At 53.1% G+C, this 27281-nt stretch overlaps 1 protein-coding gene across 4 annotated transcripts in view; it reads right to left on the minus strand.

Annotated features, from left to right (window-relative positions):
• exd3 (exonuclease 3'-5' domain containing 3) overlaps positions 1-27281 on the minus strand; it is a 459468-nt gene that overhangs the window by 236533 nt on the left and 195654 nt on the right. For all 4 annotated transcript variants that reach the window (XM_067977292.1, XM_067977295.1, XM_067977294.1 and 1 more), the window contains 4 exons: positions 26686-26852; positions 23422-23560; positions 7885-8098; positions 680-789 (listed from right to left, as the gene is read on the minus strand). In XM_067977292.1, coding sequence (XP_067833393.1) covers positions 680-789; positions 7885-8098; positions 23422-23560; positions 26686-26852 — 630 coding nt within the window. The remainder of the gene's footprint in view (positions 1-679; positions 790-7884; positions 8099-23421; positions 23561-26685; positions 26853-27281) is intronic.

Here is a 27281-nt window from a genome sequence, read left to right on the forward strand (position 1 = left end):
CCACACCCGGTGCTGGGCCCTGTCCACACCCGGCGCTGGGCCCTGTCCACACCCGGCGCTGGGCCCTGTCCACACCCGGCGCTGGGCCCTGTCCACACCCGGCGCTGGGCCCTGTCCACACCCGGCGCTGGGCCCTGTCCACACCCGGCGCTGGGCCCTGTCCACACCCGGCGCTGGGCCCTGTCCACACCCGGCGCTGGGCCCTGTCCACACCCGGTGCTGGGCCCTGTCCACACCCGGTGCTGGGCCCTGTCCACACCCGGTGCTGGGCCCTGTCCTCACCCGACGTCCCATACACTCACTTTCCAGCAAGAATTAGGACCCCTAGCCATTGGGTGCTGGGGTCAAATGCCAGGCCTCGGCTGAGGGCAGCCTGGACTGTACGGCTCAGTCCCCGTCACACACTTTGCGCTTACTCAACCAGCGGAGGAGCCCAGTCTGACCTGAAGTACCCAAGATATGGTGCCAGGCGCAAGGGAGGGTGGGAATGGAGTTCTCGAGTACTGGGGTATGGAGCAGCCTGGCCGTAACCTGGTCGTATCCAGGAGCAGCCAGTCTGCTCTCTCGGTCAGGGGCCCCATGAGGTGCAGGGGCTAAAAGAGAGAAAATGACCAACACTGAACCCCAATCCAAACGAGAGCCGCGGAAGAGAGATTTGACCTGTTAATCACCAACAAACCTCTTGATGCACATGGAGAAGGTCTAATACTCCTGCCGTCAGCTGGACAACACCCTTTAACATGGGGTAGGCTGTAGACAGACTCCGCAGATCTCCCGCTGTAGCATAACCTGTAGAAACAAATAGGTCGTCAAAACAAGATAATGCCCATCTCAAACCACCCGACCAGGACACAGCATTAAACAGCTATTAGCCTTCAGAGCGCAGCTGCTTCTGGAGTGAATCTGGATTAGGCTTTTGGCCAGAGGCCTGTTGTGGAAAGCCCCTGGTCTGGAGCCACTGTGGATGGAGAGTCCAGCTCTCCGCTCACAGTCTGTACCTGTCGGGTGGGGCAGATAACAGATCGAGGGTTAGGGGATGTGGGGGGGTCAGGAGTGTCAGGGGGGGCCGGGGGGGTCGGGGGTGTTGAGGGTTAGGGGATGTGGGGGGGGTCAGGAGTGTTGGGGGAGGGCCGGGGTGGGGGTTGGGGTGGGTCAGGGGGGGGTCGGGCGGGGGGTCAGGAGTGTCCACACATCCCATTGCACCAGCAGTGGTGTCGGACTCGGGCCTGAACCACGACAGGGCTCCAGGTGAAAGTCAAGTGTGGCCCACTAACCATTCAATAGGGGGGCTCTACCCTTCCCCCATTGGACACTAAAGCCAAATGAACCCAAACTGAACTCTGAGCGTTTGTGTCCCACCCACACCAGCCTTTCCACCTCAATCTCTTCAAGAGAGGAATGGAGACGAGGGCCATCCTTACAGCCCTCTGCTGATCCGGGCGATCCAGCTCACTTCATTCTCAAATCCAGAACACCAGGAAATTGACAGGAGAAAATGATGGCCTCAAAACACAGCACCCCAACTTAAAAATCAAAACAGCTCATTGTAGATGTGACAAATATTTTAACTCAACTGGGAGTGTAATGGGAACTGTTTTTACAGCTGGGAGTGTAATGGATATTGCGACTACAGTTGGGAGTGTAATGGGAACCGGGACTACAGCTGGGAGTGTAATGGGTATTGGGACTACAGCTGGGAGTGTAATATGTATTGGAAATACAGATGGGAGTGTAATGGGTATTGGGACGACAGTTGGGAGTGTAATTGGTATTGGGACTACAGTTGGGAGTGTAATTGGTATTGGGACTACAGTTGGGAGTGTAATGGGTATTGGGACTACAGTTGGGAGTGTAATGGGTATTGGGACTACAGTTGGGAGTGTAATGGGTATTGGGACTACAGTTGGGAGTGTAATTGGTATTGGGACTACAGTTGGGAGTGTAATGGGTATTGGGTCTACAGTTGGGAGTATAATTGGTATTGGGACTACAGTTCGGAGTGTAATTGGTATTGGAACTACAGTTGGGAGTGTAATTGGTATTGGGACTACAGTTGGGAGTATAATTGGTATTGGGACTACAGTTGGGAGTGTAATTGGTATTGGGACTACAGTTGGGAGTGTAATGGGTATTGGAACTACAGTTGGGAGTGTAATTGGTATTGGGACTATAGTTGGGAATGTAATGGGTATTGGGACTACAGTTGGGAGTGTAATGGGTATTGGGACTACAGTTGGGAGTGTAATAGGTATCGGGACTACAGTTGGGAGTGTAATTGGTATTGAGACTACAGTTGGGAGTGTAATGGGTATTGGGTCTACAGTTGGGAGTATAAGAACATAAGAACATAAGAAATTGGAGCAGGAGTAGGCCAATCGGCCCCTCGAGCCTGCTCCGCCATTCAATAAGATCATGGCTGATCTGATCCCAACCACAAATCTAAAGAACACAAGAAGTCGGAGCAGGACCCGGCCACATAGCCCCTGGGCCCTCTCCGCCACCCACAGGGCATTGACCGATCCGAACTCAGCTTCATGTCCAATTTCCTGCCAGCTCCCCATAACCCCTAATTCCCTTTACTTCTAGGAAACTGTCTATTTCTGTTTTAAATTTATCTATAAGAACATAATTGGTATTGGGACTACAGTTGGGAGTGTAATTGGTATTGCGACTACAGTTGGGAGTGTAATGGGTATTGGGACTACAGTTGGGAGTGTAATTGGTATTGGGGCTACAGTTGGAAGTGTAATTGGTATTGGGACTACAGTTGGGAGTGTAATGGGTATTAGGACTACAGTTGGGAGTGTAATGGGTATTGGGTCTACGGTTGGGAGTGTAATTGGTATTGGGACGACAGTTGGAAGTGTAATTGGTATTGGGACTACAGTTGGGAGTGTAATGGGTATTGGGACTACAGTTGGGAGTGTAATGGGTATTGGGACTACAGTTGGGAGTGTAATGGGTATTGGGACTACAGTTGGGAGTGTAATGGGTATTGGGTCTACGGTTGGGAGTGTAATGGGTATTGGGACTACAGTTGGGAGTATAATTGGTATTGGGTCTACGGTTGGGAGTGTAATGGGTATTGGGACTACAGTTGGGAGTGTAATTGGTATTGGGGCTACAGTTGGGAGTGTAATGGGTATTGGGACTACAGTTGGGAGTGTAATGGGTATTAGGACTACAGTTGGGAGTGTAATGGGTATTGGGTCTACGGTTGGGAGTGTAATTGGTATTGGGACGACAGTTGGAAGTGTAATTGGTATTGGGACTACAGTTGGGAGTGTAATGGGTATTGGGACTACAGTTGGGAGTGTAATGGGTATTGGGACTACAGTTGGGAGTGTAATGGGTATTGGGACTACGGTTGGGAGTGTAATGGGTATTGGGTCTACGGTTGGGAGTGTAATGGGTATTGGGACTACAGTTGGGAGTATAATTGGTATTGGGTCTACGGTTGGGAGTGTAATGGGTATTGGGTCTACGGTTGGGAGTGTAATGGGTATTGGGTCTACGGTTGGGAGTATAATTGGTATTGGGACTATAGTTGGGAGTGTAATGGGTATTGGGACTACTGTTGGGAGTGTAATGGGTATTGGGTCTACGGTTGGGAGTGTAATTGGTATTGGGACTACAGTTGGGAGTGTAATGGGTATTGGGACTACAGTTGGGAGTGTAATTGGTATTGGGACTACAGTTGGGAGTGTAATTGGTATTGGGACTACAGTTGGGAGTGTAATTGGTATTGGGACTACAGTTGGGAGTGTAATGGGTATTGGGTCTACAGTTGGGAGTATAATTGGTATTGGGACTACAGTTGGGAGTGTAATTGGTATTGGGACTACAGTTGGGAGTGTAATTGGTATTGGGACTACAGTTGGGAGTGTAATGGGTATTGGGTCTACAGTTGGGAGTGTAATTGGTATTGGGACTACAGTTGGGAGTATAATTGGTATTGGGACTACAGTTGGGAGTGTAATTGGTATTGGGACTACAGTTGGGAGTGTAATGGGTATTGGAACTACAGTTGGGAGTGTAATTGGTATTGGGACTATAGTTGGGAATGTAATGGGTATTGGGACTACAGTTGGGAGTGTAATGGGTATTGGGACTACAGTTGGGAGTGTAATAGGTATCGGGACTACAGTTGGGAGTGTAATTGGTATTGAGACTACAGTTGGGAGTGTAATGGGTATTGGGTCTACAGTTGGGAGTATAAGAACATAAGAACATAAGAAATTGGAGCGGGAGTAGGCCAATCGGCCCCTCGAGCCTGCTCCGCCATTCAATAAGATCATGGCTGATCTGATCCCAACCACAAATCTAAAGAGCACAAGAAGTCGGAGCAGGACCCGGCCACACAGCCCCTGGGCCCTCTCCGCCACCCACAGGGCATTGACCGATCCGAACTCAGCTTCATGTCCAATTTCCTGCCCGCTCCCCATAACCCCTAATTCCCTTTACTTCTAGGAAACTGTCTATTTCTGTTTTAAATTTATCTATAAGAACATAATTGGTATTGGGACTACAGTTGGGAGTGTAATTGGTATTGCGACTACAGTTGGGAGTGTAATGGGTATTGGGACTACAGTTGGGGGTGTAATTGGTATTGGGACTACAGTTGGGAGTGTAATTGGTATTGGGGCTACAGTTGGAAGTGTAATTGGTATTGGGACTACAGTTGGGAGTGTAATTGGTATTGGGACTACAGTTGGGAGTGTAATGGGTATTGGGACTACAGTTGGGAGTGTAATTGGTATTGCGACTACAGTTGGGAGTGTAATGGGTATTGGGACTACAGTTGGGGGTGTAATTGGTATTGGGACTACAGTTGGGAGTGTAATTGGTATTGGGACTACAGTTGGGAGTGTAATTGGTATTGGGACTACAGTTGGGAGTGTAATTGGTATTGGGACTACAGTTGGGAGTGTAATTGGTATTGGGACTACAGTTGGGAGTGTAATGGGTATTGGGTCTACAGTTGGGAGTATAATTGGTATTGGGACTACAGTTGGGAGTGTAATTGGTATTGGGACTACAGTTGGGAGTGTAATTGGTATTGGGACTACAGTTGGGAGTGTAATTGGTATTGGGACTACAGTTGGGAGTGTAATGGGTATTGGGTCGACAGTTGGGAGTGTAATTGGTATTGGGACTACAGTTGGGAGTATAATTGGTATTGGGACTACAGTTGGGAGTGTAATTGGTATTGGGACTACAGTTGGGAGTGTAATGGGTATTGGAACTACAGTTGGGAGTGTAATTGGTATTGGGACTATAGTTGGGAATGTAATGGGTATTGGGACTACAGTTGGGAGTGTAATGGGTATTGGGACTACAGTTGGGAGTGTAATTGGTATTGAGACTACAGTTGGGAGTGTAATGGGTATTGGGTCTACAGTTGGGAGTATAAGAACATAAGAACATAAGAAATTGGAGCAGGAGTAGGCCAATCGGCCCCTCGAGCCTGCTCCGCCATTCAATAAGATCATGGCTGATCTGATCCCAACCACAAATCTAAAGAACACAAGAAGTCGGAGCAGGACCCGGCCACACAGCCCCTGGGCCCTCTCCGCCACCCACAGGGCATTGACCGATCCGAACTCAGCTTCATGTCCAATTTCCTGCCCGCTCCCCATAACCCCTAATTCCCTTTACTTCTAGGAAACTGTCTATTTCTGTTTTAAATTTATCTATAAGAACATAATTGGTATTGGGACTACAGTTGGGAGTGTAATTGGTATTGCGACTACAGTTGGGAGTGTAATGGGTATTGGGACTACAGTTGGGGGTGTAATTGGTATTGGGACTACAGTTGGGAGTGTAATTGGTATTGGGGCTACAGTTGGAAGTGTAATTGGTATTGGGACTACAGTTGGGAGTGTAATTGGTATTGGGACTATAGTTGGGAGTGTAATGGGTATTGGGACTACAGTTGGGAGTGTAATTGGTATTGCGACTACAGTTGGGAGTGTAATGGGTATTGGGACTACAGTTGGGGGTGTAATTGGTATTGGGACTACAGTTGGGAGTGTAATTGGTATTGGGACTACAGTTGGGGGTGTAATTGGTATTGGGACTACAGTTAGGAGTGTAATTGGTATTGGGACTACTGTTGGGAGTGTAATTGGTATTGGGACTACAGTTGGGAGTGTAATTGGTATTGGGGCTACAGTTGGAAGTGTAATTGGTATTGGGACTACAGTTGGGAGTGTAATTGGTATTGGGACTATAGTTGGGAGTGTAATGGGTATTGGGACTACAGTTGGGAGTGTAATGGGTATTAGGACTACAGTTGGGAGTGTAATGGGTATTGGGTCTACGGTTGGGAGTGTAATTGGTATTGGGACTACAGTTGGAAGTGTAATTGGTATTGGGACTACAGTTGGGAGTGTAATGGGTATTGGGACTACAGTTGGGAGTGTAATGGGTATTGGGACTACAGTTGGGAGTGTAATGGGTATTGGGTCTACGGTTGGGAGTGTAATGGGTATTGGGACTACAGTTGGGAGTATAATTGGTATTGGGTCTACGGTTGGGAGTGTAATGGGTATTGGGTCTACGGTTGGGAGTGTAATTGGTATTGGGGCTACAGTTGGAAGTGTAATTGGTATTGGGACTATAGTTGGGAGTGTAATGGGTATTGGGACTACTGTTGGGAGTGTAATGGGTATTGGGTCTACGGTTGGGAGTGTAATGGGTATTGGGACTACAGTTGGGAGTGTAATTGGTATTGGGGCTACAGTTGGAAGTGTAATTGGTATTGGGGCTACAGTTGGGAGTGTAATTGGTATTGGGACTATAGTTGGGAGTGTAATGGGTATTGGGACTACTGTTGGGAGTGTAATGGGTATTGGGTCTACGGTTGGGAGTGTAATTGGTATTGGGACTACGGTTGGGAGTGTAATGGGTATTGGGTCTACGGTTGGGAGTGTAATGGGTATTGGGACTACTGTTTGGAGTGTAATGGGTATTGGGTCTACGGTTGGGAGTGTAATTGGTATTGGGACTACGGTTGGGAGTGTAATGGGTATTGCGTCTACAGTTGGGAGTGTAATTGGTATTGGGGCTACAGTTGGAAGTGTAATTGGTATTGGGACTACAGTTGGGAGTATAATTGGTATTGGGACTATAGTTGGGAGTGTAATGGGTATTGGGACTACTGTTGGGAGTGTAATGGGTATTGGGTCTACGGTTGGGAGTGTAATTGGTATTGGGACTACGGTTGGGAGTGTAATGGGTATTGGGTCTACGGTTGGGAGTGTAATGGGTATTGGGACTACTGTTGGGAGTGTAATGGGTATTGGGTCTACGGTTGGGAGTGTAATTGGTATTGGGTCTACGGTTGGGAGTGTAATTGGTATTGGGACTACGGTTGGGAGTGTAATGGGTATTGGGTCTACGGTTGGGAGTGTAATGGGTATTGGGTCTACGGTTGGGAGTGTAATTGGTATTGGGACTACGGTTGGGAGTGTAATGGGTATTGGGTCTACGGTTGGGAGTGTAATGGGTATTGGGACTACTGTTGGGAGTGTAATGGGTATTGGGTCTACGGTTGGGAGTGTAATTGGTATTGGGTCTACGGTTGGGAGTGTAATGGGTATTGGGACTACAGTTGGGAGTGTAATGGGTATTGGGACTACAGTTGGGAGTGTAATTGGTATTGGGTCTACGGTTGGGAGTGTAATGGGTATTGGGACTACAGTTGGGAGTGTAATGGGTATTGGGACTACAGTTGGGAGTGTAATGGGTATTGGGTCTACGGTTGGGAGTGTAATGGGTATTGGGACTACAGTTGGGAGTGTAATGGGTATTGGGTCTACGGTTGGGAGTGTAATTGGTAATGCACACGGTTCTCAGACAGGATTCCTGGTTCATATTTACCTAGTTTAGTTATTCTTTGGTCAGTGAATAAAGTCTGTATGAAGTGGATCAGTTCAGCTTCCCGGCCCTCAGAGTCCGACTGTTTCACAAGCTGAGGCAGGTCCAGCAGGTACACACAGTCTTTCATTGCAATCTGTATGATGGACACTCGGGACTTTGTCAGCACTCCAAATGTGGGCCTCCATTCCATGTCGATCCCCACAACACCATCAGCCTGCAACAGAGACACAGAGTTCACTACAAACGCGCAGCACCGTGTCCCCGGGGTACAGGCAGCACCGTGTCCCCGGGGTACAGGCAGCACCGTGTCCCCGGGGTACAGGCAGCACCGTGTCCCCGGGGTACAGGCAGCACCGTGTCCCGGGGTACAGGCAGCACCGTGTCCCCGGGTTACAGGCAGCACCGTGTCCCCGGGGTACAGGCAGCACCGTGTCCCCGGGGTACAGGCAGCACCGTGTCCCCGGGGTACAGGCAGCACCGTGTCCCCGGGGTACAGGCAGCACCGTGTCCCCGGGGTACAGGCAGCACCGTGTCCCCGGGGTACAGGCAGCACCGTGTCCCGGGGTTACAGGCAGCACCGTGTCCCCGGGGTACAGGCAGCACCGTGTCCCCGGGGTACAGGCAGCACCGTGTCCCCGGGGTACAGGCAGCACCGTGTCCCCGGGGTACAGGCAGCACCGTGTCCCCGGGGTACAGGCAGCACCGTGTCCCCGGGGTACAGGCAGCACCGTGTCCCCGGGGTACAGGCAGCACCGTGTCCCCGGGGTACAGGCAGCACCGTGTCCCCGGGGTACAGGCAGCACCGTGTCCCCGGGGTACAGGCAGCACCGTGTCCCCGGGGTACAGGCAGCACCGTGTCCCCGGGGTACAGGCAGCACCGTGTCCCCGGGGTACAGGCAGCACCGTGTCCCCGGGGTACAGGCAGCACCGTGTCCCCGGGGTACAGGCAGCACCGTGTCCCCGGGGTACAGGCAGCACCGTGTCCCCGGGGTACAGGCAGCACCGTGTCCCCGGGGTACAGGCAGCACCGTGTCCCCGGGGTACAGGCAGCACCGTGTCCCCGGGGTACAGGCAGCACCGTGTCCCCGGGGTACAGGCAGCACCGTGTCCCCGGGGTACAGGCAGCACCGTGTCCCCGGGGTACAGGCAGCACCGTGTCCCCGGGGTACAGGCAGCACCGTGTCCCCGGGGTACAGGCAGCACCGTGTCCCCGGGGTACAGGCAGCACCGTGTCCCCGGGGTACAGGCAGCACCGTGTCCCCGGGGTACAGGCAGCACCGTGTCCTCGGGGTACAGGTTCCCACACATTCCGACTGCATCTCAGCCAAGGCATTCCATCGATGTGTTTAATAAGAATAAGTATGTAAAAAAGAAAAAGATTAGTGAAGACAAATGTCGGTCCCTTACAGTCAGAAACAGGAGAATTTATAATGGGGAACAAGGAAATGGCAGAGCAATTAAACAAATACTTTGGTTCTGTCTTCACGGAAGAGGACACAAATAACTTCCCAGAAATGCTAGGGAACCAAGGGACTAGTGAGGAGGAGGAATTAAAGGAAATTGGTGTTAGTAAAAAAATAGTGCTGGAGAAATTAATGGGACTGAAAGCCGATCAATCCCCAGGACCTGATAATCAGTATCCCAGAATACTAAAAGAGGTAGCCATGGAAATAGTGGATGCATTAGTTGTCATCTTCCAAAATTCTATTGATTATGAAACAATTCCTGCAGATTGGAGGGCGGCAAATGTAACCCCACTATCTAAAAAAGGAGGGAGAGAGAAAACAGGGAACTACAGACCGGTTAGCCTAACATCAGTAGTAGGGAAAATGTGAGCGTCTATTATAAAGGATGTGATAACAGGACACTTAGAAAATATCAATGGGATTAGACAAAGTCAACATGGATTTATGAAAGGGAAATTGTGTTTGACAAAGCTACTGGAGTTTTTTGAGGATGTAACTGGTAGAATAGATAAGGGAGAACCAGTGGATGTGGTTTATTTGGATTTTCAGAAGGCCTTTGATAAAGTCCCACATAAGAGGTTAGTGTGCAAAATTAAAGCACATGGGATTGGGGGGAATATACTGGCATGGATTGAAAATTGGTTAACAGACAGGAAACAGAGAGGAGGAATAAATGGGTCTTTTTCGGGGTGGCAGGCAGTGACTAGTGGGGGGGTACCGCAGGGATCAGTGCTCGGGCCCCAGCTATTCACAATATATATCAATGATTTGGACGAGGGAACCAAATGTAATATTTCCAAGTTTGCTGATGACACAAAACTAGGTGGGATCGTGAGTTATGAGGAGGATGCAAAGAGGCTTCAAGGCGATTTAGACAAGTTGAGTGAGTGGACAAATACATGGCAGATGCAGTATAATGTGGATAAATGTGAAGTTATCCACTTCAGAAGGAAAAACAGAAAGGCAGAGTATTATTTAAATGGTGATAGATTGGGAAATGTTGATGTACAAAGGGACCTGGGTGTCCTTGTACACCAGTCACTGAAAGCAAACAGGCAGGTGCAGCAAGCTGTTAGGAAGACAAATGGTATGTTGGCCTTCATTGCAAGAGGATTTGAGTACAGGAGCAAGGATGTCTTATTGAGTTATACAGGGCCTTGGTGAGACCACACCTGGAGTATTGTGTGCAGTTTTGGTCTCCTTAACTAAGAAAGGATATACTTGCCATAGAGGGAATTCAGCGAATGTTCACCAGACTGATCCCTGGGATGGCAGGACTGTCATATGAGGAGAGATTGGGTCGACTCGGCCTGTATTCACTCGAGTTTAGAAGAATGAGAGGGGATCTCATTGAAACAAAAAATTCTGACAGGGCTAGACAGACTGGATGCAGGGAGGATGTTTCCCCTGGCTGGGGGGTCCAGAACGAGGGGTCACAGTCTCAAGATACGGGGTAGGACATTTAGGACTGAGATGAGGAGAAATTTCTTCACTCAGAGGGTGGTGAACCTGTGGAATTCTCTACCACAGAAGGCTGTGGAGGCCAAGTCATTGAATATATTTAAGAAGGAGCTAGATAGATTTCTAAACACAAAAGGCATCACGAGGTATGGGGAGAGAACGGGAATATGGTATTGAGATAGAGGATCAGCCATGATCATATTGAATGGCGGAGCAGCTCGAAGGGCCGAATGGCCTACACCTGCTCCTATTTTCTCTGTTTCAGCCAGAAGGGGTCAGACGCAACCGAGCTGGGAGAGGTCAGGTGTGACCGAGCCGGGAGGGGACAGGTGTGACCGAGCCGGGAGTGGACAGGTGTCACCGAGCCGGGAGTGGACAGGTGTGACCGAGCCGGGAGTGGACAGGTGTGACCGAGCCGGGAGTGGACAGGTGTAACCGAGTTGGGAGTGGACAGGTGTGACCGAGCCGGGAGTGGACAGGTGTGACCGAGCCGGGAGTGGACAGGTGTGACCGAGTCGGGAGTGGACAGGTGTAACCGAGCCTGTAGTGGACAGGTGTAACCGAGTTGGGAGAGGACAGGTGTAACCGAGCCGGGAGTGGACAGGTGTAACCGAGTTGGGAGTGGACAGGTGTAACCGAGCCTGTAGTGGACAGGTGTAACCGAGCCGGGAGTGGACAGGTGGAACCGAGCCGGGAGTGGACAGGTGGAACCGAGCCGGGAGTGGACAGGTGTAACCGAGCCGGGAGTGGACAGGTGTAACCGAGCCGGGAGTGGACAGGTGTAACCGACCCTGTAGTGGACAGGTGTAACCGAGCCTGTAGTGGACAGGTGTAACCGAGTTGGGAGAGGACAGGTGTAACCGAGCCTGTAGTGGACAGGTGTGACCGAGCCGGGAGTGGACAGGTGTAACCGAGTTGGGAGTGGACAGGTGGAACCGAGCCGGGAGTGGACAGGTGTAACCGAGTTGGGAGTGGACAGGTGTAACCGAGCCGGGAGTGGACAGGTGTAACCGAGCCGGGAGTGGACAGGTGTAACCGAGCCGGGAGTGGACAGGTGTAACCGAGCCGGGAGTGGACAGGTGTAACCGAGCCGGGAGTGAACAGGTGTAACCGACCCTGTAGTGGACAGGTGTAACCGAGCCTGTAGTGGACAGGTGTAACCGAGTTGGGAGTGGACAGGTGTGACCGAGTTGGGAGTGGACAGGTGGAACCGAGCCGGGAGTGGACAGGTGTAACCGAGTTGGGAGTGGACAGGTGTGACCGAGTTGGGAGTGGACAGGTGTGACCGAGTCGGGAGTGGACAGGTGTAACCGAGCCTGTAGTGGACAGGTGTAACCGAGTTGGGAGAGGACAGGTGTAACCGAGCCTGTAGTGGACAGGTGTGACCGAGCCGGGAGTGGACAGGTGTAACCGAGTTGGGAGTGGACAGGTGTGACCGAGCCGGGAGTGGACAGGTGTAACCGAGTTGGGAGTGGACAGGTGTAACCGAGCCGGGAGTGGACAGGTGTAACCGAGTTGGGAGTGGACAGGTGTAACTGAGCCGGGAGTGAACAGGTGTAACCGAGTTGGGAGTGGACAGGTGTAACCGAGCCGGGAGTGGACAGGTGTAACCGAGCCAGGAGTGGACAGGTGGAACCGAGCCGGGAGTGGACAGGTGTAACCGAGTTGGGAGTGGACAGGTGGAACCGAGCCGGGAGTGGACAGGTGTGACCGAGTTGGGAGTGGACAGGTGTGACCGAGTTGGGAGTGGACAGGTGTGACCGAGCCGGGAGTGGACAGGTGGAACCGAGCCGGGAGTGGACAGGTGTAACCGAGTTGGGAGTGGACAGGTGGAACCGAGCCGGGAGTGGACAGGTGTGACCGAGCCGGGAGTGGACAGGTGTGACCGAGCCTGTAGTGGACAGGTGTAACCGAGCCTGTAGTGGACAGGTGTAACCGAGCCTGTAGTGGACAGGTGGAACCGAGCCGGGAGTGGACAGGTGGAACCGAGCCGGGAGTGGACAGGTGGAACCGAGCCTGTAGTGGACAGGTGGAACCGAGTTGGGAGTGGACAGGTGTGACCGAGCCTGTAGTGGACAGGTGTAACCGAGCCGGGAGTGGACAGGTGGAACCGAGCCTGTAGTGGACAGGTGGAACCGAGCCGGGAGTGGACAGGTGTAACCGAGCCGGGAGTGGACAGGTGTAACCGAGTTGGGAGTGGACAGGTGTAACCGAGCCTGTAGTGGACAGGTGTAACCGAGCCGGGAGTGGACAGGTGTAACCGAGCCTGTAGTGGACAGGTGTAACCGAGCATGTAGTGGACAGGTGTAACCGAGCCGGGAGTGGACAGGTGTAACCGAGCCGGGAGTGGACAGGTGTAACCGAGCCGGGAGTGGACAGGTGTAACCGAGCCGGGAGTGGACAGGTGGAACCGAGCCGGGAGTGGACAGGTGGAACCGAGCCTGTAGTGGACAGGTGTAACCGACCCTGTAGTGGACAGGTGTAACCGAGCCGGGAGTGGACAGGTGTAACCGAGCCGGGAGTGGACAGGTGTAACCGAGCCTGTAGTGGACAGGTGTAACCGAGCCGGGAGTGGACAGGTGTAACCGAGCCGGGAGTGGACAGGTGTAACCGAGCCGGGAGTGGACAGGTGTAACCGAGCCGGGAGTGGACAGGTGGAACCGAGCCGGGAGTGGACAGGTGTAACCGAGTTGTACAGATCCGAAGGTCCCTATTTGAGTTGCTGGTCTGTGCTGCGTTCACTGATCACCCAGGTCAGCAACAAGGGTCTATAATTGGCCTCAGTGCCCGAGTTAAGTGGAGGGAATAAATTGGGGTTCCCATTCCTGATCACTATGCGGTGATTACCACTGGACAGTGCTGGTGTGGGGAAGTTTGGTCAGGACAGGATTGGGATCACCGAGGCTCACTAACCCGCCGAGGATCACTAACCCGCCGAGGCTCACTAACCCGCCGAGGATCACTAACCCGCCGAGGATCACTAACCAACCGACGCTCACTAACCCGCCGAGGATCACTAACCCGCCGAGGATCACTAACCAACCGACGCTCACTAACCCGCCGAGGATCACTAACCCGCCGAGGATCACTAACCCGCCGAGGATCACTAACCCGCCGACGCTCACTAACCAGCCGACGCTCACTAACCCGCCGAGGATCACTAACCCGCCGAGGATCACTAACCCGCCGAGGATCACTAACCCGCCGAGGATCACTAACCCGCCGACGCTCACTAACCAGCCGACGCTCACTAACCCGCCGAGGCTCACTAATCCACCGACGCTCACTAACCAACCGACGCTCACTAACCAACCGACGCTCAATCTCTGGGCTCATAAATGAAAACTGTCTCCTTGTCAGGCAGACTGTGCAGGTTAAGAGAATGCATCCGAGACCAGATACATTTCATTCCAAGAGACTATAAGAAGGAACTGAGAAAGATACTGACAGTTCAAAATTCACAGTCAGGATGTGCCTGCTATAAATTAGTACTTGCACTATATCTTATATAAATGGAACCAGATTTAATTAGTTGCATTAATCTGTGTCAATCAGGATTACTGTGCGTTTAATTTGGTGGTTTTGGGAATAATACATGAATTCCAGTGCAGTCAGGGTCAAGAGAGACGAGTGGAGAGAGACGGACAGAGAACGAGAGATAGAAAGCAGAGAGAGAGAGTGGGAGAAGGAGAGGAGGGGAGGAGCATGCAGAGAGAGAGTGTGTGCAGGGAGAGAGAGAGAGTGTGTAGGGAGAGAGAGAGTGTGTAGGGAGAGAGAGAGAGTGTGCAGGGAGAGAGAGAGTGTGTGCAGGGAGAGAGAGAGTGTGTGCAGGGAGAGAGAGAGTGTGTGCAGAGAGAGAGAGAGTGTGCAGGGAGAGAGAGAGAGTGTGTAGGGAGAGAGAGAGTGTGTAGGGAGAGAGAGAGTGTGCAGGGAGAGAGAGAGTGTGCAGGGAGAGAGAGAGTGTGTGCAGGGAGAGAGAGTGTGTGTGCAGGGAGAGAGAGAGAGTGTGTGCAGGGAGAGAGAGAGAGAGTGTGCAGGGAGAGAGAGAGAGAGTGTGCAGGGAGAGAGAGAGAGTGTGCAGGGAGAGAGAGAGTGTGTGCAGGGAGAGAGAGAGAGTGTGTGCAGGGAGAGAGAGAGTGTGCAGGGAGAGAGAGAGAGAGTGTGCAGGGAGAGAGAGAGAGTGTGCAGGGAGAGAGAGAGTGTGTGCAGGGAGAGAGAGAGAGTGTGTGCAGGGAGAGAGAGAGTGTGCAGGGAGAGAGAGAGAGTGCAGAGAGAGAGAGTGCAGGGAGAGAGAGAGAGAGTGTGCAGGGAGAGAGAGAGTGTGCAGGGAGAGAGAGAGAGAGTGTGCAGGGAGAGAGAGAGAGTGTGCAGGGAGAGAGAGAGAGTGTGCAGGGAGAGAGAGAGAGAGAGTGTGCAGGGAGAGAGAGAGAGAGAGAGAGTGTGCAGGGAGAGAGAGAGAGTGTGTGCAGGGAGGGAGAGAGAGAGAGAGTGCAGGGAGAGAGAGAGAGAGTGTGTGCAGGGAGAGAGAGAGAGAGAGAGAGAGAGAGTGTGCAGGGAGAGAGAGAGAGAGTGTGCAGGGAGAGAGAGTGTGCAGGGAGAGAGAGAGAGTGTGTGCAGGGAGAGAGAGAGAGTGTGCAGGGAGAGAGAGTGTGTAGGGAGAGAGAGAGTGTGTGCAGGGAGAGAGAGAGTGTGCAGGGAGAGAGAGAGAGTGTGTAGGGAGAGAGAGAGTGTGTAGGGAGAGAGAGAGTGTGTGCAGGGAGAGAGAGAGTGTGCAGGGAGAGAGAGAGTGTGCAGGGAGAGAGAGAGAGTGTGCAGGGAGAGAGAGAGAGTGTGTAGGGAGAGAGAGAGTGTGCAGGGGGAGAGAGAGTGCAGGGAGAGAGAGTGTGTGCAGGGACAGAAAGAGAGCGCGCAGGGAGAGAAAGAGAGAGCGCAGGAAGAGAGAGAGTGCAGGGAGCGAGAGAGTGTGCAGGGAGCGAGAGAGTGTGCAGGGAGAGAGAGAGTGTGTAGGGAGAGAGAGTGTGTAGGGAGAGAGAGAGTGTGTGCAGGGAGAGAGAGAGTGTGCAGGGAGAGAGAGAGTGTGCAGGGAGAGAGAGAGTGTGTAGGGAGAGAGAGAGTGTGTAGGGAGAGAGAGAGTGTGTGCAGGGAGAGAGAGAGTGTGTGCAGGGAGAGAGAGAGTGTGCAGGGAGAGAGAGAGAGTGTGCAGGGAGAGAGAGAGAGTGTGTAGGGAGAGAGAGAGTGTGTAGGGAGAGAGAGAGTGTGTGCAGGGAGAGAGAGAGTGTGTGCAGGGAGAGAGAGAGTGTGCAGGGAGAGAGAGAGAGTGTGCAGGGAGAGAGAGAGAGTGTGTAGGGAGAGAGAGAGTGTGCAGGGGGAGAGAGAGTGCAGGGAGAGAGAGTGTGTGCAGGGACAGAAAGAGAGCGCGCAGGGAGAGAAAGAGAGAGCGCAGGAAGAGAGAGAGTGCAGGGAGCGAGAGAGTGTGCAGGGAGCGAGAGAGTGTGTAGGGAGAGAGAGTGTGTAGGGAGAGAGAGAGTGTGCAGGGAGAGAGAGAGTGTGTAGGGAGAGAGAGAGTGTGTAGGGAGAGAGAGAGTGTGTGCAGGGAGAGAGAGAGTGTGCAGGGAGAGAGAGAGTGTGCAGGGAGAGAGAGAGTGTGTAGGGAGAGAGAGAGTGTGTAGGGAGAGAGAGAGTGTGTGCAGGGAGAGAGAGAGTGTGCAGGGAGAGAGAGAGAGTGTGCAGGGAGAGAGAGAGAGTGTGTAGGGAGAGAGAGAGTGTGTGCAGGGAGAGAGAGAGTGTGCAGGGAGAGAGAGAGAGTGTGCAGGGAGAGAGAGAGAGTGTGCAGGGAGAGAGAGTGTGCAGGTGTGCAGGGAGAGAGAGTGTGCAGGGAGAGAGAGTGTGCAGGGAGAGAGTGTGTGCAGGGAGAGAGAGAGTGTGCAGGGAGAGAGAGTGTGTGCAGGGAGAGAGAGAGTGTGCAGGGAGAGAGAGAGTGTGCAGGGAGAGAGAGAGTGTGCAGGGAGAGTGTGTGCAGGGAGAGAGAGAGTGTGCAGGGAGAGAGAGAGTGTGCAGGGAGAGAGAGAGAGTGCAGGGAGAGAGAGAGAGTGTGCAGGGAGAGTGAGAGTGTGTAGAGAGAGAGAGAGAGAGTGTGCAGGGAGAGAGAGAGTGTGCAGGGAGAGAGAGAGAGAGTGCAGGGAGAGAGAGAGAGTGCAGGGAGAGAGAGAGAGAGTGCAGGGAGAGAGAGAGAGAGTGCAGGGAGAGAGAGAGAGTGCAGGGAGAGAGAGAGTGCAGGGAGAGAGAGAGAGTGTGTGCAGGGAGAGAGAGTGAGAGAGTGTGCAGGGAGAGAGAGAGAGAGAGAGTGTGCAGGGAGAGAGTGTGTGCTGGAAGAGAGAGAGTGTGTGCTGGGACAGAAAGAGAGAGCGCAGGGAGAGAGAGTGTGCAGGGAGCGAGAATGTGCAGGGAGAGAGAGAGTGTGCAGGGAGAGAGAGAGAGTGTGCAGGGAGAGAGAGAGAGTGTGCAGGGAGAGAGAGAGAGTGTGCAGGGAGAGAGAGAGAGTGTGCAGGGAGAGAGAGAGAGTGTGCAGGGAGAGAGAGAGTGTGCAGGGAGAGAGAGAGAGTGTGCAGGGAGAGAGAGAGAGTGTGCAGGGAGAGAGAGAGAGTGTGCAGGGAGAGAGAGAGAGAGTGTGCAGGGAGAGAGAGAGAGTGTGCAGGGAGAGAGAGAGAGTGTGCAGGGAGAGAGATAGAGTGTGCAGGGAGAGAGATAGAGTGTGCAGGGAGAGAGAGAGTGTGCAGGGAGAGAGTGTCCAGGGAGAGAGAGAGTGTGTGTGCAGGGAGAGAGAGAGTGTGTGCTGGAAGAGAGAGAGTGTGCAGGGAGAGAGAGAGTGTCCAGGGAGAGAGAGAGTGTGTGTGCAGGGAGAGAGAGAGTGTGCGGGGAGAGAGAGAGAGTGTGCAGGGAGAGAGAGAGTGTGTGTGCAGGGAGAGAGAGTGTGTGCAGGGAGAGAGAGAGAGTGTGCAGGGAGAGAGAGAGAGTGTGCAGGGAGAGAGAGAGTGTGTGTGCAGGGAGAGAGAGAATGTGCAGGGAGAGAGAGAGTGTGCAGGGAGAGAAAGAGTGTGCAGGGAGAGAGAGAGTGTGCAGGGAGAGAGAGAGTGTGCAGGGAGAGAGAGAGTGTGCAGGGAGAGAGAGAGTGTGCAGGGAGAGAGAGTGTGTGCAGGGAGAGAGAGTGTGCAGGGAGAGAGAGAGTGTGCAGGGAGAGAGAGAGTGTGCAGGGAGAGAGAGTGTGTGCAGGGAGAGAGAGTGTGTGCAGGGAGAGAGAGAGTGTGCAGGGAGAGAGAGAGTGTGCAGGGAGAGAGAGAGAGTGTGCAGGGAGAGAGAGAGTGTGTGTGCAGGGAGAGAGAGAGTGTGCAGGGAGAGAGAGAGTGTGCAGGGAGAGAGAAAGTGTGCAGGGAGAGAGAGAGTGTGCAGGGAGAGAGAGAGTGTGCAGGGAGAGAGAGAGTGTGCAGGGAGAGAGAGTGTGTGTGTGCAGGGAGAGAGAGAGTGTGCAGGGAGAGAGAGAGTGTGTGTGCAGGGAGAGAGAGAGTGTGCAGGGAGAGAGAGAGTGTGCAGGGAGAGAGAAAGTGTGCAGGGAGAGAGAGAGTGTGCAGGGAGAGAGAGCGTGTGCAGGGAGAGAGAGAGTGTGCAGGGAGAGAGAAAGTGTGCAGGGAGAGAGAGAGTGTGCAGGGAGAGAGAGAGTGTGCAGGGAGAGAGAGAGTGTGCAGGGAGAGAGAAAGTGTGCAGGGAGAGAGAGAGTGCGCAGGGAGAGAGAGAGTGTGCAGGGAGAGAGAGAGTGTGCAGGGAGAGAGAGTGTGTGTGTGCAGGGAGAGAGAGAGTGTGCAGGGAGAGAGAGAGTGTGTGTGCAGGGAGAGAGAGAGTGTGCAGGGAGAGAGAGAGTGTGCAGGGAGAGAGAAAGTGTGCAGGGAGAGAGAGAGTGTGCAGGGAGAGAGAGCGTGTGCAGGGAGAGAGAGAGTGTGCAGGGAGAGAGAAAGTGTGCAGGGAGAGAGAGAGTGTGCAGGGAGAGAGAGAGTGTGCAGGGAGAGAGAAAGTGTGCAGGGAGAGAGAGAGTGTGCAGGGAGAGAGAGAGTGTGCAGGGAGAGACACAGTGCAGGGAGAGATTGAGTGTGCAGGGAGAGAGAGTGTGTGCAGGGAGAGAGAGAGTGTGCAGGGAGAGAGAGAGTGTGCAGGGAGAGAGAGAGTGTGCAGGGAGAGAGAGAGAGTGTGCAGGGAGAGAGAGAGAGTGTGCAGGGAGAGACACAGTGCAGGAGGAGGCGAGAGAGGTGGGGGAGAGGGGGAGAAGAGAGGGAGGAGGGAGAGAGGTAGGAGGCAGAGAAGGGAGAGAGGGAGGAGGGAGAGAGGAAGGAGGGAGGAGGGAGAGAGGGAGGAGGGAGAGAGGGAGGAGGGAGAGAGTGGGGTGGAGTCAGGGAGAGAGTGGGGGAGAGAGTCGGGGAGAGAGAGAGAGCAGGGTTAGAGAGAGCAGGGAAAGGGAGAGCGCAGAGGGTCAGAGAGAGAGAAAGAGACACAGGGAAACAGTAAGAAGTAGGAAGACAGAGAGTGGGAATAAAAGGGGAAAATAGAGAAAAAAGAGGTCGAGAAAGGCTTCAAGAGAGGAGAGAGTAAGCGGAGCAGAGGGACTGCAGGAGAGAATGGGGAGAGAGGAAAGGAGAGGAGGGAGAGACAGGGCAGGGGAGGGAGAGAGAGAGAGAGAGAAACAGACAGAGCAGCGGGAAGAGAAACAGAGACAGAGCGGGAAGAGAAACAGAGACAGAGCGGGAAGAGAAACAGAGACAGAGCGGGAAGAGAAACAGAGACAGAGCGGGAAGAGAAACAGAGACAGAGCGGGAAGAGAAACAGAGACAGAGCGGGAAGAGAAACAGAGACAGAGCGGGAAGAGAAACAGAGACAGAGCGGGAAGAGAGACAGAGACAGAGAGGGGAGAGGGACAGAGACAGAGCGGGGAGACAGAGAGGGGAGAGAGACAGAGACAGAGCGGGGAGAGGGACAGAGACAGAGCGGGGAGACAGAGAGGGGAGAGAGACAGAGGGAGCGGGGAGAGGGACAGAGGGAGCGGGGAGAGGGACAGACGGAGCGGGGAGGGGGACAGGCGGAGCGGGGAGGGGGACAGGCGGAGCGGGGAGGGGGACAGGCGGAGCGGGGAGGGGGACAGGCGGAGCGGGGAGGGGGACAGGCGGAGCGGGGAGGGGGACAGGCGGAGCGGGGAGGGGGACAGGCGGAGCGGGGAGGGGGACAGGCGGAGCGGGGAGGGGGACAGGCGGAGCGGGGAGGGGGACAGGCGGAGCGGGGAGGGGGACAGGCGGAGCGGGGAGGGGGACAGGCGGAGCGGGGAGGGGGACAGGCGGAGCGGGGAGGGGGACAGACGGAGCGGGGAGGGGGACAGACGGAGCGGGGAGGGGGACAGACGGAGCGGGGAGGGGGACAGACGGAGCGGGGAGGGGGACAGACGGAGCGGGGAGGGGGACAGACGGAGCGGGGAGGGGGACAGACGGAGCGGGGAGGGGGACAGACGGAGCGGGGAGGGGGACAGGCGGAGCGGGGAGGGGGACAGGCGGAGCGGGGAGGGGGACAGACGGAGCGGGGAGGGAGTCAGACGGAGCGGGGAGGGAGTCAGACGGAGCGGGGAGGGAGTCAGACGGAGCGGGGAGGGAGACAGACGGAGCGGGGAGGGAGACAGACGGAGCGGGGAGGGAGACAGACGGAGCGGGGAGGGAGACAGACGGAGCGGGGAGGGAGACAGACGGAGCGGGGAGGGAGACAGACGGAGCGGGGAGGGAGACAGACGGAGCGGGGAGGGAGACAGACGGAGCGGGGAGGGAGACAGACGGAGCGGGGAGGGAGACAGACGGAGCGGGGAGGGAGACAGACGGAGCGGGGAGGGAGACAGACGGAGCGGGGAGGGAGACAGACGGAGCGGGGAGGGAGACAGACGGAGCGGGGAGGGAGACAGACGGAGCGGGGAGGGAGACAGAGGGGGGAAAGAGACAGACAGAGCGGGGAAAGAGAGAGAGAGAGACAGAGCGGGGGAAGAGAGAGAGACAGAGCCGGGAGCGAGGGAGACACAAAGCGGGGAGAGAGAAAGAGACAGAGAGAGAAAGAGAGAGAGAGAGAGAGAGAGAGGGCAGTCAGGGCCTCAGTTTAATGTCTCTTCCGAAAGATGGCATCTCCAACAGTGCAGCACTCCCTCAGTACTGACCCTCCGACAGTGCAGCACTCCCTCAGTACTGACCCTCCAACAGTGCAGCACTCCCTCAGTACTGACCCTCCGACAGTGCAGCACTCCCTCAGTACTGACTCTCCGACAGTGCAGCACTCCCTCAGTACTGACCCTCCGACAGTGCAGCACTCCCTCAGTACTGACTCTCCGACAGTGCAGCACTCCCTCAGTACTGACCCTCCGACAGTGCAGCACTCCCTCAGTACTGACCCTCCGACAGTGCGGCACTCCCTCAGTACTGACCCTCCGACAGTGCAGCACTCCCTCAGTACTGACTCTCCGACAGTGCAGCACTCCCTCAGTACTGACTCTCCGACAGTGCGGCACTCCCTCAGTACTGACCCTCCGACAGTGCAGCACTCCCTCAGTACTGACCCTCCGACAGTGCGGCACTCCCTCAGTACTGACCCTCCGACAGTGCGGCACTCCCTCAGTACTGACCCTCCGACAGTGCGGCACTCCCTCAGTACTGACCCTCCGACAGTGCAGCACTCCCTCAGTACTGACTCTCCGACAGTGCAGCACTCCCTCAGTACTGACTCTCCGACAGTGCGGCACTCCCTCAGTACTGACCCTCCGACAGTGCAGCACTCCCTCAGTACTGACCCTCCGACAGTGCGGCACTCCCTCAGTACTGACCCTCCGACAGTGCAGCACTCCCTCAGTACTGACTCTCCGACAGTGCAGCACTCCCTCAGTACTGACCCTCCGACAGTGCAGCACTCCCTCAGTACTGACTCTCCGACAGTGCAGCACTCCCTCAGTACTGACCCTCCGACAGTGCGGCACTCCCTCAATACTGACCCTCCGACAGTGCAGCACTCCCTCAGTACTGACCCTCCGACAGTGCAGCACTCCCTCAGTACTGACCCTCCGACAGTGCAGCACTCCCTCAGTACAGACCCTCCGACAGTGCAGCACTCCCTCAATACTGACCCTCCGACAGTGCAGCACTCCCTCAGTACTGACCCTCTGACAGCACAGCACTCCCTCAGTGCTGCCTCTCTCTCACTACAGTGTTTAACTTGATTGAGTTTTTTGATGAGGTAACAGAGGGTTGATGAGGGTAATGCGGTTGATGTTGTGTATATGGGCTTTCAAAAGGCGTTTTGGACTGGAGGGAGGTGTACAGTGGTGTTCCCCAGGGGTCAGTGCTGGGACCACTGCTTTTCTTGCTGTATATTAATGACTTGGACTGTGGTGTACAGGGCACAATTTCAAAATCTGCAGATGACACAAAACTTGGAAGAGTAGTAAACAGTGAGGAGGATAGTGATAGACTTCAAGAGGGCATAGACAGGCTGGTGGAATGGGCGGACACCGTGGCAGATGAAATTTAACGCAGAGAAGTGCGAAGTGATACATTTCAGTGGGAAGAATGAGGAGAGGCAATATAAACTAAATGGTACAATTCTAAAGGGGGTGCAGGAACAGAGAGATCTGGGGGTATATGGGCACAAATCATTAAAGCTGGCAGAGCAGGTTGAGAAAGCGGTTTAAAAAAGCAAACGGGATCCTGGGCTTTATAAATAGAGGCATAGGGTACAAAAGCAAGGAAGTTATGATGAACCTTTGTAAAACACTGGTTCGGCCACAACTGGAGTATTGTGTCCAATTCTGGGCACCGCACTTTAGGAAGGATGTGAAGGCCTTAGAGAGGGTGCAGAGGAGATTTACTAGAATGGTGCCAGGGATGAGGGACTTCAGTTACGTGGAGAGACTGGAGAAGCTGGGGTTGTTCTCCTTAGAGCAGAGAAGGTTGAGAGGAGATTTAATGGAAGTGTTCAAAATCATGACTGGTTGAGACAAAATAAATAAAGAGAAATTGTTCCCATTGGTGGAAGGGTCGAGAACCAGAGGACACAGATTTAAGGTAATTGGCAAAAGAACCAAAGGCAACATGAGGAAAAACTATTTTACTCAGTGAGTTGTTATGACCTGGAATGTGCTGCCTGAAAGGGTGGTGGAAGCAGATTCAATCATGGCTTTCAAAAAGGAATTGGATAAATACTTGAAGGGAAAAAATGTGCAGGGCTACGGGGAAAGGGCGGGGGAGTGGGACTAGCTGGATTGCTCTTACAAAGAGCCAGCACAGGCTCGATGGGCCGAATAGCCTCCTTCTGTGCTGTCACCATTCTATGATTCTGAGAACTGCACTGGAGTGTCAGTCTGGATTATGGGCTCGTCTCCGGAGTGGGGATTGAACCCACAACCTTCTGGAGAGGAGAGAGAGAGGATGAAAGGGTGGGGTAGGACAGTGAGAGAGGGGAGGAGAGTGAGATAGGTACACACTGACACTATAAAAGCCCTGCCCCCTGTTACAATGTGCTGTTCATTGACGGGAGGGTTTGTCCGGACACTAACCTGCAGTACACGAGCTGCACAGCTCTTCAACTGATCCAAGTGGTCCAGGAAGTGAACACTCTCGATGGGGATCGGCAGCTGGTAGTAGAACTTTCTCTGTTCCCAACTCTCCTCAGCAACACTGCTCTCAAAGCCCATTCTGTAACAGCAAGCAGCACTTTTAAAGGCTGGGACACCAGACACCAGAAGAGCTGCTGACAGTAGAACATGATCCCATGTACACTGAGGCCAATTACATCTCAACTGATAACGCAGCACACTCCAATGGGTGTAAGCTGTGATCTTGCTGGTGTGAAAGGCACAGATCCATGAGAAGTGGTGCATGCACTCACTGAGCCAGAGCTATCTAAATCAGCGAATGTTAGCAGTGTGAGTGACGGCAGATCTCACTGAGCTATGTGTTCCTCACTAGTGTGTAATGGTGCAAGGTTATAAGAACATAAGAACATAAGAACATAAGAAATTGGAGCAGGAGTAGGCCAATCGGCCCCTCGAGCCTGCTCCGCCATTCAATAAGATCATGGCTGATCTGATCCCAACCACAAATCTAAAGAACACAAGAAGTCGGAGCAGGACCCGGCCACACAGCCCCTGGGCCCTCTCCGCCACCCACAGGGCATTGACCGATCCGAACTCAGCTTCATGTCCAATTTCCTGCCCGCTCCCCATAACCCCTAATTCCCTTTACTTCTAGGAAACTGTCTATTTCTGTTTTAAATTTATCTAATGATGTAGCTTCCACAGCTTCCTGGGGCAGCAAATTCCACAGACCTACCACCCTCTGAGTGAAGAAGTTTCTCCTCATCTCAGTTTTGAAAGAGCAGCCCCTTATTCTAAGATTATGCCCCCCAGTTCTAGTTTCACCCATCTTTGGGAACATCCTTACTGCATCCACCCGATCAAGACCCTTCACAATCTTATATGTTTCAATAAGATCGCCTCTCATTCTTCTGAACTCCAATGAGTAGAGTCCCAATCTACTCAACCTCTCCTCATATGTCCGCCCCCTCATCCCCGGGATTAACCGAGTGAACCTTCTTTGTACTGCCTCGAGAGCAAGTATGTCTTTTCTTAAGTATCAAGTGATATCCAACACTTTAAAGCAGGAAACTGCACCATCAGAACAGTAATAATACATTAAACAAAATGTCCTTCGACTGCTAGACAGGAAATTCTGGAGCATTTTTGAGGAATATTAGTGATTGAGAATGGAACACTTTATGTTTTGGGCTCCCAGTGTCCCATCAAACCCTCCCAGGGCAGGTACAGCACGGGTTAGATACAGAGTAAAGTTCCCTCTACACTGTCCCATCAAACACTCCCAGGGCAGGTACCGCACGGGTTAGATACAGAGTAAAGCTCCCTCCACACTGTCCCATCAAACACTCCCAGGGCAGGTACAGGGTTAGATACAGAGTAAAGCTCTCTCCACACTGTCCCATCAAACACTCCCAGGGCAGGTACAGCACGGGTTAGATACAGAGTAAAGCTCCCTCTACACTGTCCCATCAAACACTCCCAGGACAGGCACAGCCTTGGTAATCTGCTATCGGGTCTGCAGTATGCCTGGGCACCATTGATGATTGCTAAGCCAGTTTGATTCATTGATGGGACTGGGAAGGGTAGATCCTCCTAACCAGGTTTACAGGCCCTGCCAGTGAACACCCCCTAGGTCGGAAGGTCCCAGCTGGACAAGTATTGTGCTGGAAAGCTGTGCAGTGCTATCTGATCAAACTCCAGAAGTGCCCCTTCTCATACTTGGAGGGTCCTTAAACTTTCAGTAAGTGGGGCACGCACTCTGTGTCGAAACAGAGACTCTACTTATGTGGAACATAAGAACAGGAGGAGGCCATTCAGCCCCTTGAGCCTGTTCCGCCATTCAATCAGATCATGGCTGATCTGTACCTCAGCTCCATTGATCCGCCTTTTCTCCACATCCCTCGATACCCTTACCCAATAAAAATCGATCAACCTCAATCTTGAAAGCTCCTATTGACCCCCAGCATCCACAGCTTTTTGGGGAAAGAGTGTTCTAGATTTCCACTACCTTTTGTGTGAAGAAGTGCTTCCTGATTTCACTCCTGAACAGCCTGGCTCTAATTTTAAGATGGTGCCCCCTTATTCTGATTCCCCAGGATTTTTGTTTGGAGACCATTAATCCCGATGATGTGTTTCCACCCGGGTTGAACAGAAATTACCAGCTACTCCCTCTCTCCTGTTCCTTCCCACTCGCGTCGCTAAACAATTGAGAGGATTCAGATAATGCAGACATCACACATCAGCCGAGAGCGGATTGCGGGTGGGATCGAGGAGCAGTGCAAGCAGACTCAGGCTGCACTTTGCTCAATTCTCCCTGGCCTTTTCCTCTGCCGATTCTGTCTCACTCTCACCCTCACAACACAAGGCCTAGTTTGAAGCAAAACACTCGGACATTTTTCGAAGCACAGAAAGCAAAAAGTGTGGGATAAATGACCTACAGAAACAAAAAACATGAAGAGGGGACAGAGGGCACTGAGCTGCCAGTGATGGGAAAGGAGGTTAAATGCATTCTCCTACACTTCCTGGTTCTGTCTCTCAAGGTTTGAAATATTTATATTCCTGTTTAGTTTGGAAATGAAAACCAAATATGCAAATATTGACTTTCTGATGTGAAAAACTGGCCTCAGCAGATAAATGTATTCACACATCTGGAGGTCAGTATTTGTCAGACAGCAACAAAGGCCTTTACATACACCAAGTGTATTTACTGAAGTCCCTGTAAGTTGCAGTGCCCGAAGCTTGTCACCACACATTCCGCCCCCACCTCCAGTCCCACTTACACCCCCTCTCCGTCTCCTTACCCCCTCTGCCCCTCCTGCTCAGGCCCCATGACTTCATAAAATGCTTAGTCCATGATGATCTGTTCATGGAGCAAGTGGGAGTGAGAATGTGGTCACGAGGCTGAGGCACACTAGGAGGGAGTAGAAACAGGTCAGTGGTGGGGTCTGAAAGAGGTCGGGTAGGAGCAGGGCCTAGAGCTGACAGATGAGGCAGCAGGCCTGAAGTTTGAATGGGAGCAGGTCACTGCGGGTGAGAGGCCAGAGTCAGGGAGGCCTGCAAGGTAAGTAATGGGAAACCTTTCTAGTTGTTACTCGACGTGACAAAATTGTGACACAGGTGTGACAAAAGCTGTGACCCAAGGAATAAATGTGACGAACAGGAAGTGCACACCAGGTGCAAGTTTATCTGTTTATCAAAATATTTATCTATCGTGATGAAGCTTACACTTTGACTTTCTCTAGCTGCTTCAGTCGTTCTGCGACGTGATATGATAATTTCTCCTGGGGTACACTGAGCCTCAGGGCCCAGCGAGCGACTGTGTCCAGATCGGTGTGTCTTGCCAGCAAGCTCACAAATTGCCCCTGCAGCCAGGGGTTCTGTCCAACTGTAGCCTGAAAGACAAACATTTACACAGGGTGAAGCCCAGAGCAGGGGTGGTAGAGGAGAAACTTGTTAACTGGGAGCTTTGATAGAAATCACCCCAAATCCTGGATACCTGAGCGTCCTGTGTCAAACACTGGGCTTTTTGAAAGGAAGAGAACTGATTCGAGGTGTTTTTAAAGCATTTATACCACCTGCAAAGTCACCAGAGGAACATAAGAAACATAAAGATGAACACAATGCTGGAAAATCATGCAGAGTATCGAGCCTTAGTGTGATTCCCAGGTTCAGACAACTCTGGCCATATATTAACACTGAAGACCCAACAGTTCGACTCAGCCTCGTCTTAATCAGGTATGACTGAGGGGTACATAAAAGGTCAGTGCCCTGGGGGAAGGGGAAGGCAGAAGAGGGAAGGGGAAGAGGAAAGGGAAGGTGAG

The sequence above is a fragment of the Heptranchias perlo genome, unplaced genomic scaffold (assembly GCF_035084215.1).
Source record: "Heptranchias perlo isolate sHepPer1 unplaced genomic scaffold, sHepPer1.hap1 HAP1_SCAFFOLD_140, whole genome shotgun sequence".
Taxonomy (NCBI): Eukaryota; Metazoa; Chordata; class Chondrichthyes; order Hexanchiformes; family Hexanchidae; genus Heptranchias; species Heptranchias perlo.